The sequence below is a fragment of the Narcine bancroftii genome, chromosome 14 (assembly GCF_036971445.1).
Source record: "Narcine bancroftii isolate sNarBan1 chromosome 14, sNarBan1.hap1, whole genome shotgun sequence".
Classification (NCBI taxonomy): domain Eukaryota; kingdom Metazoa; phylum Chordata; class Chondrichthyes; order Torpediniformes; family Narcinidae; genus Narcine; species Narcine bancroftii.
In genome coordinates this window covers 38,209,280-38,223,244 of record NC_091482.1, presented here as the reverse complement: position 1 = coordinate 38,223,244, position 13,965 = coordinate 38,209,280, and the positions used below count along the sequence as shown (strand labels likewise).

Genomic DNA, 13,965 nt, shown 5'->3' with positions numbered 1-13,965 from the left:
GAATGTGAACTGCCATGCAGTATCACACAGAATTTGGTTTTGTTTGCCATAAGGTAGATTCACCATCAGCAGAAATTGCCTAAAGAATAGAATATAAGAGCAGGGAATTAATGTTGAGGGTTTATAAGACACTGGTGAAATTTCATGTAGAATATTGTAAGCAGTTTTGGACTCCTCATTTAAGAGAGGGTGTGCTGACGTTGGAGAGGGTGGAGAGGAGGTTCACAAGGATGATATCCAGAGTTTGCATTGAAGGAGCATTTTTAAGGCTCTTGGACTGTACTCCTTGAAGAATGCTGGGGTGGGGTTGGGGAGGGGGTGTGGTTGGTGGGTGTGGGGGATCTATTGAAAGGCCTGGACAGAGTAGATATGGCAAAGTTGATTCCTTTGGTAGGGGAGTCTGGGACAAGTCTGCTTCCCCCACTCTCTGATGTCGCTGGGACACAAAGATCAGATGCGTTTTGGGCAGTGAGGAAGATTTTCAGTTTGCAGAGGAATCTGGATTAGGTGAAGAAATAGGCTAGAAAATGGCAGATGGATTTTAATGCAGACAAGTGTGAAGTACTGCATTTTGGAAGGACAAGCCAAGGTAGGACATACACGGAAAATGGTAGGGCACTGAGGAGTGCAGAGGAGCAGAGAGATCTGGAATGCAGATACATTTTTCCCTGGAAATGGCATCACAGGTGGACAGGGTTGTAAAGACATCTTCTGGCATCTTGGCCTTCATAAATCAAAGTATCGAGTACAGGAATTGAGATGTTATGGTAAAGTTGTATAAGACATTGGTGAGGCCAAATTTGGAGTATTGTGTGCAGTTTTGGTCACCTAATGATAGGAAAGATCAATAAGATAGAATGAGTGGAAAGAAAATTTACTAGGATGTTGTCTGGACTTCGGGAACTGAGTTACAGGGAAAGGTTAAACAAGTTTGGACTTTATTCCCTGGAATGTAGAAGAATGCAAAGAGATTTGATAAAGGTATTTAAAATTATGAGGGTCATAGACAATAAATGCAGATAGACTTTTTCTCACTGAGGGTGGGTGAGATACAAACCAGATGACATGGGTTATAGATGAAAGGGGAAAAGGCGAGGGGGGAGAAGCAAGGGGGGGAGGCGAGGTGAGGGGAAGGGGGAACATGAGGGGGAGGTGGGAGTGTGGAATGAGCTGCCAACTGAGGTGGTGAATGTGGGCTCACTTTTAACATTGAAGAGGAATTTGGACATGGATGAGAGAGGTATGGAGGGCTATGAACTGGGTGCAGTTCAGTGGGACAAGAGAGAATAATAGTCTGGCACAGACTTAAAAAGGCCAAAGGGGCCTGCTTCTGTGCTGCAGTTTTCTATGGTGCTAGGTTAGATCTTTATTCTCTGGAGCGTAGAAGAATGAGGGGAGATTTGATAGAGGTATACAAAATTATGAGGGAGTAGACAGAGTAAATGTCGATAGGCTTTTCCCACTGATGGTAGGTAGGATACAAACCAGAGGAAATGGGTTAAGGGTGAAAGGGGAAATGCTTAGGGGGAACTACCTCATGCAAAGAGTGTGGAATGAGCTGAAGTGGTGAGTGTGGGTTCAATTTTAACATTTAAGAAGATTTGGAAAGATACATGGATTGGGTGCAGGTCAGTGGAATGAACTGGATAATAGATTGGCACAGACTAGAAGGGCTGAAGGGCCTGTTTCTGAGCTGTAGTGTCGACCTGGCTAGAGAGTGCCGAGATGGAAAGGTGCTGTTCCTCCAATTTACAGGTGGTCTTGGTGGGACCATACATGAGGCTGCGGACAGATGTGCTGGCACGGGAGTGGGGCGTGAAATTGAAGAGGTGCCCATTGCTAGTGGGGGCAAAGCGAAGGCACCATGCGAAGCAATCTTAGGTAGTGGGGCTGAGCGGGAGGGTGGATAGAAAATGGTTAGAATGGCAAGGCAGACTAGGTGACCTGACCTGCTCCGACATCTCTCATCCCTGAGTGTGTAACTCCATGGGAGGGCAGGGTTTTTAATGTTAAACTGCTGATGGGTCTGCTCGCGGGTGGTCGGAGCCCGTGAGAGAGTGCTGCGTCTCTTCTCCCCTTACCACCCTCTCCCTGTCCATCTCCATCTCCATCAATAGAGTGCCCCAGCAGGATCTGTGAACCCGGATGGGTGCTGTTCAGACGGAACTGTTACCTGTTCGTCAACGAGAGCCAGTCGTGGGAGGAGAGCAGAAAGCACTGCAAGGAGCAGGGCGGACATCTGGCAGTGGTCTCCAGTGAGAAGGTTCAGGTAGGGTGGGTCCATCGTTTCTCTTCCCCTCTCCCCTCTCTCCTCTCTCTCCTTCTCCTCTCCCTCTTCACCCAGAGAACATAGAACAATTCAGCAAAGACCCTTTGGCCCCCAGTGTTATGCTGACACATATATTCCTACCAAAAGAGTACTAAACCCTCGCTACCTTGTAACCCTCTATTTTACTTCCATCCAGGTGCCTGTTTAAGTGTATCGTAAATGTCCCCTATTGTACCAGCCTCCACCATAATCTCTGGCAAGCCATTCAGGTACCAACAACTCTCTGTGTAAAGAAAAACATTAACCCCTGAAATTCTCTTCCTTCACCTCGTACAGACGTTCTCTGGTATTTTCTATTCCTGCCCTGGAAAAAAAGTGCTCCCTGTTTTGGAAAATGTGCAGTGGAGATTTACAGGATGTTGCCTGGATTGGAGAATGTGCCTCATGAGTCAAGCTTAGCAGAGCTGGGACTTTTCTCTTTGTAGCATTGAAGGATGAGAGGAGTCTTTAAATCTACAAGAGGCATAGATAGGGTGGCCAGTCAGCACCTTTGTCCCAGGGCAGGAAAGTAAACACCAGAGGATGTTTGTCCAAGGTGAAGGGAGGGAGGTTTAGGTGAGACATCAGAGGTACGTTTCTTGCCAGAGAGTTGTTGGTGCCTGGAATTGCTTGCCAAGGATTGTGGTGTAGGCTGGTACAATAGGGGACAGTTCCCTAGGGGACAGAAAGGTAGATGGGATAATTAAGAAGGCCTATAGGATGCTGGGTTTCATTAGTCAGGGAGTTAGTTCAAGAGTCAAGAGGACACTTTGCAAACTCTACAAGTCTCTGGTGATACCACATTTGGAATATTGTGTTCAGTTCTGGTAACCTCATTAGAGGAAGGGTGTAGTTTGGTTTTAAGAGAGAGCTTTTGGGACATTGGCCTTCATAAATCAAACTTTAAAAGTATGGTAATGTTGTACAGGACATTAATGAAGCCAGATTTGGAATATTATATGGAATTTTGGTCATCTAACTACAGGAAAGATAAAGGTAGGTAAATCACCTGTCCCAGATATGATATTCCCTTGGACTTTGAAGGAGACGAGTCTAGAAATTACAGGGGACTTGGCTAATATATTCAAAATGTCCTGAGCCATGGGTGAGGTGCCAGAGGATTGGAGGGTAGCTCATGTTGTTCTGGATTTTAAAAAAGGGTCCAAAAATAAACTAGGCAACTATAGGCCGGTGATCCTGACATCAGTAGTAGGTAAATTATTGGAAGGAGTACTGAGAGACAGGATATTTGGACAGCCATGGGCTGATTGGGGACAGTCAACAAGGCTTTGTGCGCGGTAAGTCATGTTTAATGAATCGTAGAGTTTTTTGATGAGGTTACCAAGAAGGTAGATGAAGAAAAGGCTATGGATGTTGTCTACATGGACTTTAGTAAAGCCTTTGACAAGGGAGGTTAGTCCAGAAGGTTATGACACTAGTTATCGAAATTGGATTAGAAATTGCTGTGTGGGAGAAAAGAGAGAGAGTGGTAGTGGATGGTTGCTTCTCAGACTGGAGGACTGTGACTAGTGGTGAGCCTCTGGGATTTGTGTTGGGACTATAATTATTTGTCATGTATATCAATGATCTGGATGATAATGTGGTAATTGGATCAGCAAGTTTGCTGATGACACCAAGATTGGAGGCTGGTCAGTGAGGAAGATTTTCAAAACTAGCAGAGGGATCTGGACCACCTGAGAGAATGGACCAAAAAAATGGCAGATGGAGTTTAATGCAGACAAATGTGAGGTGATGCATTTTGGGAAGGGCAAACCAAGGTAGGACATACACAGTGAATTGGGCACTGAGGAGTGCAGAGAAGCAGAGAGATCTGGGAATACAGATAAATTGTTCCCTGAAGGTGGTGTTGCAGATGGACAAGGTTGGAAAGAAAGCTTTTGGTATCTTAGTCTCAATAAATCAAAGTATTGAGTACAAGAGTTGTGATGTTATGTTGAAGTTGTTTAAGACATTGGTGAGGCTTAATTTAGAGTATTGTGTGCAGTTCTGGTCACCGAACTACAGGAAGGTTATCAATAAGATTGAAAGAGAGCAGAGAAGAGTTACTAGGATGTCTCCAGGTCTTCAGGAGTTGAGTTACAGGGAAAGATTAAACAGGTTGGGACTTTATTCCTTAGACAAAAGAAGAATGATGGGAGTTTTTATCAAGGTTTACAAAATGATGAGAGGTATAGGCAAAGTAAATTCAAGTAGACTTTTTCCACTTTGATTGGGGAAAATAAAAAGAGAGGTCATAATTTTAAGATGAAAGGGGAAAAGTTTAGGGGGAACAGTAGGGGACAGTTCTTCAGTGTGGAGTGTGGAGTGAGTGGCCATCTGGTGTGGTTAATGTAGGCTTGATCTAGAGTTTTAAAAATAGATTGGATATATACATGAATGGGAGAGATCTGGAAGCTTATGGAATGGGAGCAGGTCAATGGGATTAGCGTAATGGTGGTCGGCACAGACTAGAAGGGCCGAATGGCCTGTTCTATGGTAATAATAAGATAGAGTGCAGAGAAGATTTATTGGCATGTTTCCTGGACTTCAGGAACTGAGTTACAGGGAAAGGGTAAACAGGTTCGGAATTTATTCCCTGGAGTGTAGAAGAACAAGGGGAGATTTGATAGAGATATTCAAAATTATGAGGACAGACAGAGTATATGTAGATCAGTTTTTTCCACTGAGGTGAGATACAAACCTAAGGACATGGGTTAAGGGTGTAAGGATAGGGTAGTTAAGAAGGCCTATGGGATGCTGGGCTTCATTAATAGGGGGATTGAGTTCAGGAGTAGAAAGATCACATTGCAACTCAACAAATCTCCGGTGAGACCACATTTGGAATATTGTGTTTAGTTCTGGTCACCTCATTATAAGAAGGATGTGGAAGCTATGGAAAGGGTGCAGAGGAGATTTACCAGGATGTTGCCTGGATTGGAGAAACTATCTCATGAGGCAAGGTGAGTAAACCTGGGACTTTTCTCTCTTGTCCCTAGTTTTGTGAGAGGAAAATTAATAGAGGTCAGCAAAGGACCTAGATAGGGGTGGGCCAGCATCTTTTTCCCAGTGCAGGAATAGCAAACACCAAAGGACATATGTACAAAGTGAAGGAAGGAAAGTTTAGGGAGATGTTAGGGGCATGTTTTTCACACAGAGGTTTGTGGGTGCCTGGAATGGTGGTGGAGGCTGGAACATTCGGTGCATTTCAGAGACTCTTAGACTGGCACTTGGATGGAAGTAAGATAGCAGTTGTGGGGTAGGGAGGATTTAGTTTTTTTTTGGGAGGAATATATGGGTTGGCACAACATAGAGGGTTGAAGGGCCTATATTGTAGTGTTCTATGTTCTAACAGAGAGACCTTGGGGTATGGGAACCGACACGGTGAATGGTAGGGGATATTGTAGAACAGAGAGGCCTCAGGGTTTGGGAACTGCTAAGGTGATTGGTGAGGAGTGTCATAGAACAGATAGACCTGGAGTACGGATTCCAACACGGTGAATGATGGGGAGTGTCATAGAACAGAGATACCTCAAACCATCCTCCCAACCCCTGCCCGGTTGGGTTGGCCTAAAACAAGAAAAAAGAAAAGATAAAGAAACAGAGAATGCCAAGAAAATATTTATACAACAAAGCCTATATTAGAGGTTACCAAGAAGTGAGGTCTTCAGAGTCAATCATGCATGCAAGCCAACATTTTGTAAATATGTGGTCCATATTTTCCAAAACACATGATATCTATCTCGCAGATTACGTAATTTTCTCTAATGCTATACATCCGGTACCGCACGGATGGCAGTCTCTTCAATTTGAGGCGCCTGCAAGCTCACACCAAGACACAAGAGAAACTTGTCCGTGAACTACTCTTTGCAGACGATGCCGCTTTAGTTGCCCATTCAGAGCCAGCTCTTCAGAGCTTGACGTCCTGTTTTGCGGAAACTGCCAAAATGTTTGGCCTGGAAGTCAGCCTGAAGAAAACTGAGGTCCTCCAACAGCCAGCTCCCCACCATGACTACCAGCCCCCCCACATCTCCATCGGGCACACAAAACTCAAAACGGTCAACCAGTTTACCTATCTCGGCTGCACCATTTCATCCGATGCAAGGATCGACAAAGAGATAGACAACAGACTCGCCAAGGCAAATAGCGCCTTTGGAAGACTACACAAAAGAGTCTGGAAAAACAACCAACTGAAAAACCTCACAAAGATAAGCGTATACAGAGCCGTTGTCATACCCACACTCCTGTTCGGCTCCGAATCATGGGTCCTCTACCGGCAACACCTACGACTCCTAGAACGCTTCCACCAGCATTGTCTCCGCTCCATCCTCAACATTCATTGGAGCGCCTTCATCCCTAACGTCGAAGTACTCGAGATGGCAGAGGCCGACAGCATCAAGTCCACGCTGCTGAAGATCCAGCTGCGCTGGGTGGGTCACGTCTCCAGAATGGAGGACCATCGCCTTCCCAAGATCGTGTTATATGGCGAGCTCTCCACTGGCCACCGTGACAGAGGTGCACAAAAGAAGAGGTACAAGGACTGCCTAAAGAAATCTCTTGGTGTCTGCCACATTGACCACCGCCAGTGGGCTGATATCGCCTCAAACCGTGCATCTTGGCACCTCACAGTTCGGCGGGCAGCAACCTCCTTTGAAGAAGACCGCAGAGCCCACCTCACTGACAAAAGACAAAGGAGGAAAAACCCAACACCCAACCCCAACCAACCAATTTTCCCCTGCAACCGCTGCAACCGTGTCTGCCTGTCCCGCATCGGACTTGTCAGCCACAAACGAGCCTGCAGCTGACGTGGACATTTACCCCCTCCATAAATCTTCATCCGCGAAGCCAAGCCAAAGATACAACTATGAAGTTCTGTGTGCCATCTTTCCATACCTCTATCTATTTCTGACTTGCAAGATATTGCTAAACATTTCCTAGAAATTGCTAAATCATTGAACATAAATTCAATCTGATAAATATTTAATTTTAATTTTGGTCTTATAGCCTTCATATTTCTCAATAAAAATAATATCAGGTCCTGTGGGAATGTGACCCAGTAATTGGTTCCAAAAAATGACCTACCCCTAACCAAAATTGTCTAACTTTAGGACATTGCCAGGTTGAATGAAAAAAAAGTTCCAACCTCAGATCGACATTAGGGTTAAGGTTAGGGTTAAGACGTAAATCTGATATGGCAGGATTTAATCTATTTAATTTTTGTGGAGTCAAATATAACAGATGTAAAAATTATATTGGATACCTTAATAAATTTAGTCATATTATTCTTACACTAATCCATTCCATCCTTTTCACTTATTTGTGTATTTAAATCTATTTCCCATCTTAGTCTAGATTTATACATTGCAATTTAGTGAGCCTTAGTTTGAAATAAGTTATACATTACTGAAATAAATTTATCTACAGTAGTATTACAAATCAATAATTATAATTCACTTTGGTTAGGTAGCATCAAGCAGATACGAAAGCTTTAATTTGATAGTGTAGCGGCTGCTACACACAGAAACACACCACTGAACTCGATGGGGGTTTCAGTTGAACTGTTTATTTGAATTTCGCACGCGCCACTTTAAGGCCATCGGGAATTCTGCCCCATGCAGTGGTGACATCATCATGTTGCCCAGGACGCGAGCTGTGGCCTAAGCCATGAGGCAAGAGCAAACCCCAATGGCTCCATCTTCTCCAGCTGCTCCGCCAGCGTGGCTGTACATGCAAGGCCAGTTTGCTCACAGAGATATGCACCGCCACACAACCACCACCCCCCCCCCCCCCCCCCACCAGAACTGGCTTATGCTTCCTGCTGCTGAGGCGGTTGATCCCTCTGTTTATGGGTTGGTCTAAGTCCATGTGTGCCGGTTTCAGCTGGTCGACTGTGAATAGTTCGTCCCTGCCCCCAATGTCCAGAGTGAAAGTCTTTCCTGATCGGTGGAGGACCTTGTATGAGCCCTCATTCGGGAGATGCCGGACGAACACGAACTCCGTTAAGGCCAGCTCTTTGGGGACTTTCACCGGGTGTTTGTTGTGGAGGGTTGGTGGTGCGAGGCGAGTCTGTTGTGGAGGTCCATGAGCAGGGTTGGGATCTCACCTTCGGATTCCCTGGTAGGGACAGCGGTGCACCATAGACAAGTTTCCCGGATGAAGCCTGGAGGTCCGCTTTCGGAGCTGTTTGGCTGCCAAGCAGGACCCATGGCAGCTCATCTGTTCAGTTTGGTCCTTTTAGCCATGCCATGAGGGCTGCATTGAGGTGCTGGTGGAAGCACTCTATGAGTCCATTCACTTGGGGATGATATGTCATGGTGTGGTGGAGCTTGATTCCCAAGCAGTTTGGCAGTTATGCCAGAGGGCAGAGGTGAACTGGGCGCTCCTGTCGCTGGTCATATGGACTGGGACACTGAAATGTCCAACCAGTTCGCGAGCAGGGCTCTGGCACAGGTCTCAGCGGAAGTGTAACTGATGGGGATGGCTTCTGGCCACCTCGTCGTCTAGTCGACTACAGTCAGGAAGTAGCGGGCGTCCCTTGACACAGGTAGGGGGCCCACTATATTGATGTGGATATGGTCAAACCTCCTGGCTGGTGGGTCAAAATGTTATATCGCGGCTCTGACATGGCGTTGGACCTTGGAGGCTTGGCAATGCATGCAATTCCTCGCCATCTGGGCCATGTTTTTTTAACCTGTGCCAGATGAAACATTCTGTCACCATGTCTTGACTGAGGAGTGGGCCAGGTCATGAATTGACTGGAATGCCTCCTGCCTCCACCGCAGGGGGACTACCAGTTGTGGCAAGCCAGTTGAGATATTGCGCAGGACCATGTCGCAGCTGCCCGGCAGCTTCAGGTTCTCGAGGTGCAGGCCGGTGATGGCGGTTCGGAAGGCCTGCATCTCCATCCTCCCCCTGGGCCTGAGCTAATTGGGCATAGTTCAGGCCAGGAGACAAGTTGTGGATGGTAGGTCTGGAGAGCGTGTCGGCATTGTCCTTACCTGCCTGGTGTCGGATGTCGATGGTGAATTCCGAGATGTAGGAAAGGTGTTGCTTCTGGCTTGCCGACCAAGGATCCTTAGCCATGGCGAGGGCCTGAGTGAGCGGCTTGTGGTCCGTTAAGGCAGTGAACAGTCTGCCCTCCAGGAAGTAGCGGATGTGCCTGATTGAGAGGTACAAGGCCAGGAGCTCCCTGTCGATTGCCCTGCTCTTCAGCTCGGGTGGTCGGAGGTGCCGGTTGAAGAAGGCCAGTGGGTGCCACTACCCGTTGACTTCTTGCTCGAGGACGCTCCAAACGCATCCACTGAGAGTGCAGTGTGGGCTTCGGGATGTGGGTGGGCCAGTATGGTGGCGCTAGCGAGAGTGGCCTTGGTCTGTGCGAAGGCTGTCTTTCGACCAACTAAGTGTCTTTTGTTTGGCTGAGATCAGGGCAAACAGTGGGCTCATTATGCATGCAGCCCCCGGGGGATGAAGCGGTGGTAGAAATTAACCATCCCGGTGAACTCCTGCAGGCCCTTGAGGGTGTCTGGCCTGGGGATCTGTTGTATGGCCTTGACCTTGTCTTTTGATGGTGCTGCCACATCTGCGGTGAACTGTAGGGACTCCTTCCTGAACTGACATTTGGCCACATTGACTGTGAGGCCGAATTCAGCCAGGCAGGCGAATAGTGAGTGGAGATGGGACTTGTGCTCATTGTGATCTCGACTGGCAATGAGGATGTCATCGAGATAGATGAACACACACTGTGTCCATGAGCCGCTGGAAGGTTTGGACTGTGTTCTTCAGGGCGAAGGGCATTCGAAGGAATTCAAAAATGCCGAACGGGGTGATGATGGCAGTTTTGCCAATGTCATCGGGGTGTACAGGGATCTGATGGTAGCCCCTCACCAAGTCGACCTTGGAGAAAACATTGGCGCCGTGTAAGTTGGCCGTGAAGTCCTGAATGTGGGGGATGGGGTATCGGTCAGGTGTAGTTGTGTCATTGAGCCGGCGGTAGTCCCTGCATGGGCGCCAATACCTGGATGCCTTTGGGACCATGTGCAGGGGAGAAGCCCGGGGGCTGTCTGACCTGCGAACTATGCCAAGCTCCTGGAGGCAGGAGAACTCCTCTTTTGTGAGCTGCAGCTTCTCCAGCGGCCATTGTCCAGCCTTGGCATGGAGTGGAGAGCCCTGTGTGGCGATGAGGTGGCATACGCTGTGCTGAGGCATGGTGGTGGTGAACTGTGGCTGTAAAATGTGGGGAACTCGTCTAGGATACGGGAGTACTCATTCCTGGACATGCAGATGGTCACTATCCCTGGGCTGTGCACACTGGACAGCTCGATTCGGAGGGTCTGGAAGGTATGGGCATGCATGAGTCTCTTGTCCTTCAGGTCAACCAGCAGGCTGTGCGCTCTGAGGAAGTCGGCTCCTAACAGTGCAGTTCTCACGGTGGCCAGTAGGAACTTCCAGCGGTATTTGTCTGTCCCAAGGAGTACTTGAATGGTCCGTGTGCCAAATATTTTTATGTCGGTGCCGTTCGCTGCCTGCAGGGTGAGGCCTCGTGCACTTGTGGAGGATTCAAGGGTAGTTGGGGGCAGCACGCTCAATTCTGCTTCGGTGTCCATCAAAAAACGGCGTCCATTGGTCTTGTCCACCACATGTAAGAGGCTGTTCATGTGGCCAGCTGTCATGGCCATCAGTGCCAGCTGGCCTGGTCGTTTCCCTGGTATAAGCAGGTTGGCGACCCTTGCGGGCTTGGGCTCCCCAGCGTTGGTGGTAGAAACACCAAGTGGATTGGTGCTCCTACGTGCTCTGTCTGGTGGCGGGCAGTGGTCAGCTGGGTCCATGGAGGGTGACCTGGTTTATGGCGGCCTCATTCTCTCATTTAATTTGGCACAGAATGTCAGCACGGGCTGCACCTTCCAGGGGTCCAAGAAGCCTTCGCCCACTAGTAGGAGCTGGATGTTTTCTGGCATTTTTTCAAGGAAGACTTGCTAAAACATCAGGCAGGGTTTGTGACCTTCTGCCAGTGTGAGCATTTCATCCATTAAGGTCGTCGGGGCTCTGTCCCCTAGGTCGTCGAGGTGCATCAGCTTGGCCATGTGCTGCCGATGGGAGAGAACAAAGGTGCCGAGGAGGAGGGTTTTGAGGGTGACATACTTGCCCTCCTCTGGAGGATTGTGGATCAGGACTTCCACTCTGGCCACAGTTTCTTCATCAAGGGCGCTCACTACATGGTAGAACATGGAGGAATCTGAGATGATCTGTCTAAGATGAAACTGCGCCTCCGCCTGCCCAAACTACGTGCGGGGCCGATGAGTCCAAATGTGGGGGTGGGGGGGGGGCATTTCACAGAGACAGCACTGATCACTGATGAATCCATGTTTGGAGACAAGATAATGCCTGGGGTCACCAACATAGCGGCTGCTACAACACAGAAAGCACCACTGAACTTGATGGGGGTTTCAGTTGAATTGTTTATTTGAATTTTGCGCATGCCCCTTTAAGGCCATCGAGAGTTCTGCCCCACGCAGCGGAGACATCATCACGTTGCCCAGGGCGCGAGCTGTGGCTTAAGCTATGAGGCAATGAGCAAGCCGCGATGGTGTCATCTTCTGCAGCTGCCCCACCAGCGCGGCGGTACAAACGGTGCCAGTTCGCTCACAGAGATGTCCACCGCCACAATAGTAACAAAATAAAGTATTACCAGGTACATTAAATTTTTCCCTCGTTCTTTCAAAGGTTATAAATCTCCCATCCTCAAAACAATCTCCAATCCTCCATCTCCAAATCCTCAAAAGTTGGTTATCCATTGAAAAAGGAATAAGCTTATTTTGACGAGGCATTTTCCTCGATATTAAAACTTTCATACCTATTTCATTATTAATATTATCAATCAATGATTATCAATGTTAATCAACTCAATCAAATGTTTCAAAATAAATTAAACGCTACTTCTAAATAACATCTTAGGATTCCATTTATACATTAAATCTTGGGGATCCTTATCCCTTACTGCATTAAATTCAACAGAAATCCAAGATGGAATACTATCTAGATTAAACAATACATTTATAAAGCTCAATTCAGCTGCTTTATAATAATTTGTAAAATGAAGAAGACATAAATCCCCTAACTCATACTTCCAAATCAATTTTTCCAAAGAAACCCTCGGCATTTTATCTTTCCATAAAAATGTTCTAACTGCTATATTAAATCCTTAAAATTTTTTGAAGGGATTGGAATGGGAATTAATTGAAAAAAAAATTTAATTCTAGGAAAAACATTTATTTTAACCATATAACCATATAACCACTTACAGCACAGAACAGGCCACTTCGGCCCTACTAGTCCATGCCGTAGCAAATCCCCACCCTCCTAGTCCCACTGACCAGCACCCGGTCGATACCCCTCTAGTCCCCTCCTATCCATGTAACGATCCAGTCTTTCCTTAAATGTAACCAATGATCCCGCCTCGACCACATCTGCCGGAAGCTCATTCCACATCCCCACCACCCTCTGCGTAAAGAAATTTCCCCTCATGTTCTCCTTATAATTTTCCCCCTTCAATCTTAAACCATGTCCTCTAGTTTGAATCTCCCCCTTTCTTAATTGAAAAAGCCTATCCACATTTACTCTGTCTGTCCCTTTTAAAATCTTAAACACCTCTATCAAGTCCCCTCTCAATCTTCTACGCTCCAGAGAAAAAAGCCCCAGTCTGCACAACCTTTCCCTGTAACTCAGACCCTGAAATCCTGTCAACATTCTCGTGAACCTTCTCTGCACTCTCTCTATTTTGTTTATATCTTTCCTATAATTTGGTGACCAAAACTGTACACAGTACTCCAAATTTGGCCTCAACAATGCCTTGCACAATTTCATCATAACCTCCCTACTCTTGAATTCAATTCTCCGATTTATGAAGGCCAACATTCCAAATGCCTTCTTCACCACACCATCCACCTGAGCATCAGCCTTGAGGGTACTATTTACCATAACTCCTAAATCCCTTTGTTGCTCTGCAGTCCTCAATTGTCTACCATTCAATGTATATGACCTATTTGCCTTTCCAAAATGTAGCACCTCACATTTATCTGTATTAAATTCCATCAGCCATTTCTCAGCCCACACCTCCAGCCTTCCTAAATCACCTTTTAATCTACGGTAATCTACCTCACTGTCCACAACACCACCAATCTTTGTGACATCCGCAAACTTACTTATCCAATTCTCCACCCCTACATCCAGATTGTTAATATATATAACAAATAATAGTGGACCCAGGACCGAACCCTGAGGAACTCCACTAGTCACCGGCCTCCAATTGGACAAACAATTTTCTACCACTACTCTCTGACACCTCCCATCCAACCACTGCTGATCCATTTCACTACCTCTTTATTTATACCTAATGCCTCCACCTTTTTTCCTAACCTCCTGTGGGGAACTTTGTCAAAAGCTTTACTAAAGTCCAAATAGACAACATCCACAGCTTTCCCTTCATCAACCTTTTTTGTAACCCCCTCGAAGAACTTAATCAGGTTTGTCAAGCATGATCTACCCCTGACAAAACCATGCTGATTACTCCCTATCAATCCCTGTACCTCCAAAAATTTGTAAATAGCACCCCTCAGAACACTTTCCATCAACTTGCCCACCACAGACGTCAGACTCACGGGCCT

At 46.8% G+C, this 13,965-nt stretch overlaps 1 protein-coding gene across 8 annotated transcripts in view; it reads left to right on the top strand.

Moving 5' to 3' along the window:
* LOC138750035 (C-type lectin domain family 4 member A-like) overlaps window positions 1–13,965 on the top strand; it is a 97,767-nt gene that overhangs the window by 57,944 nt on the left and 25,858 nt on the right. For all 8 annotated transcript variants that reach the window (XM_069912200.1, XM_069912199.1, XM_069912196.1 and 5 more), the window contains one exon: window positions 2,118–2,269. In XM_069912200.1, the coding sequence (XP_069768301.1) occupies window positions 2,118–2,269 (152 nt within the window). The remainder of the gene's footprint in view (window positions 1–2,117; window positions 2,270–13,965) is intronic.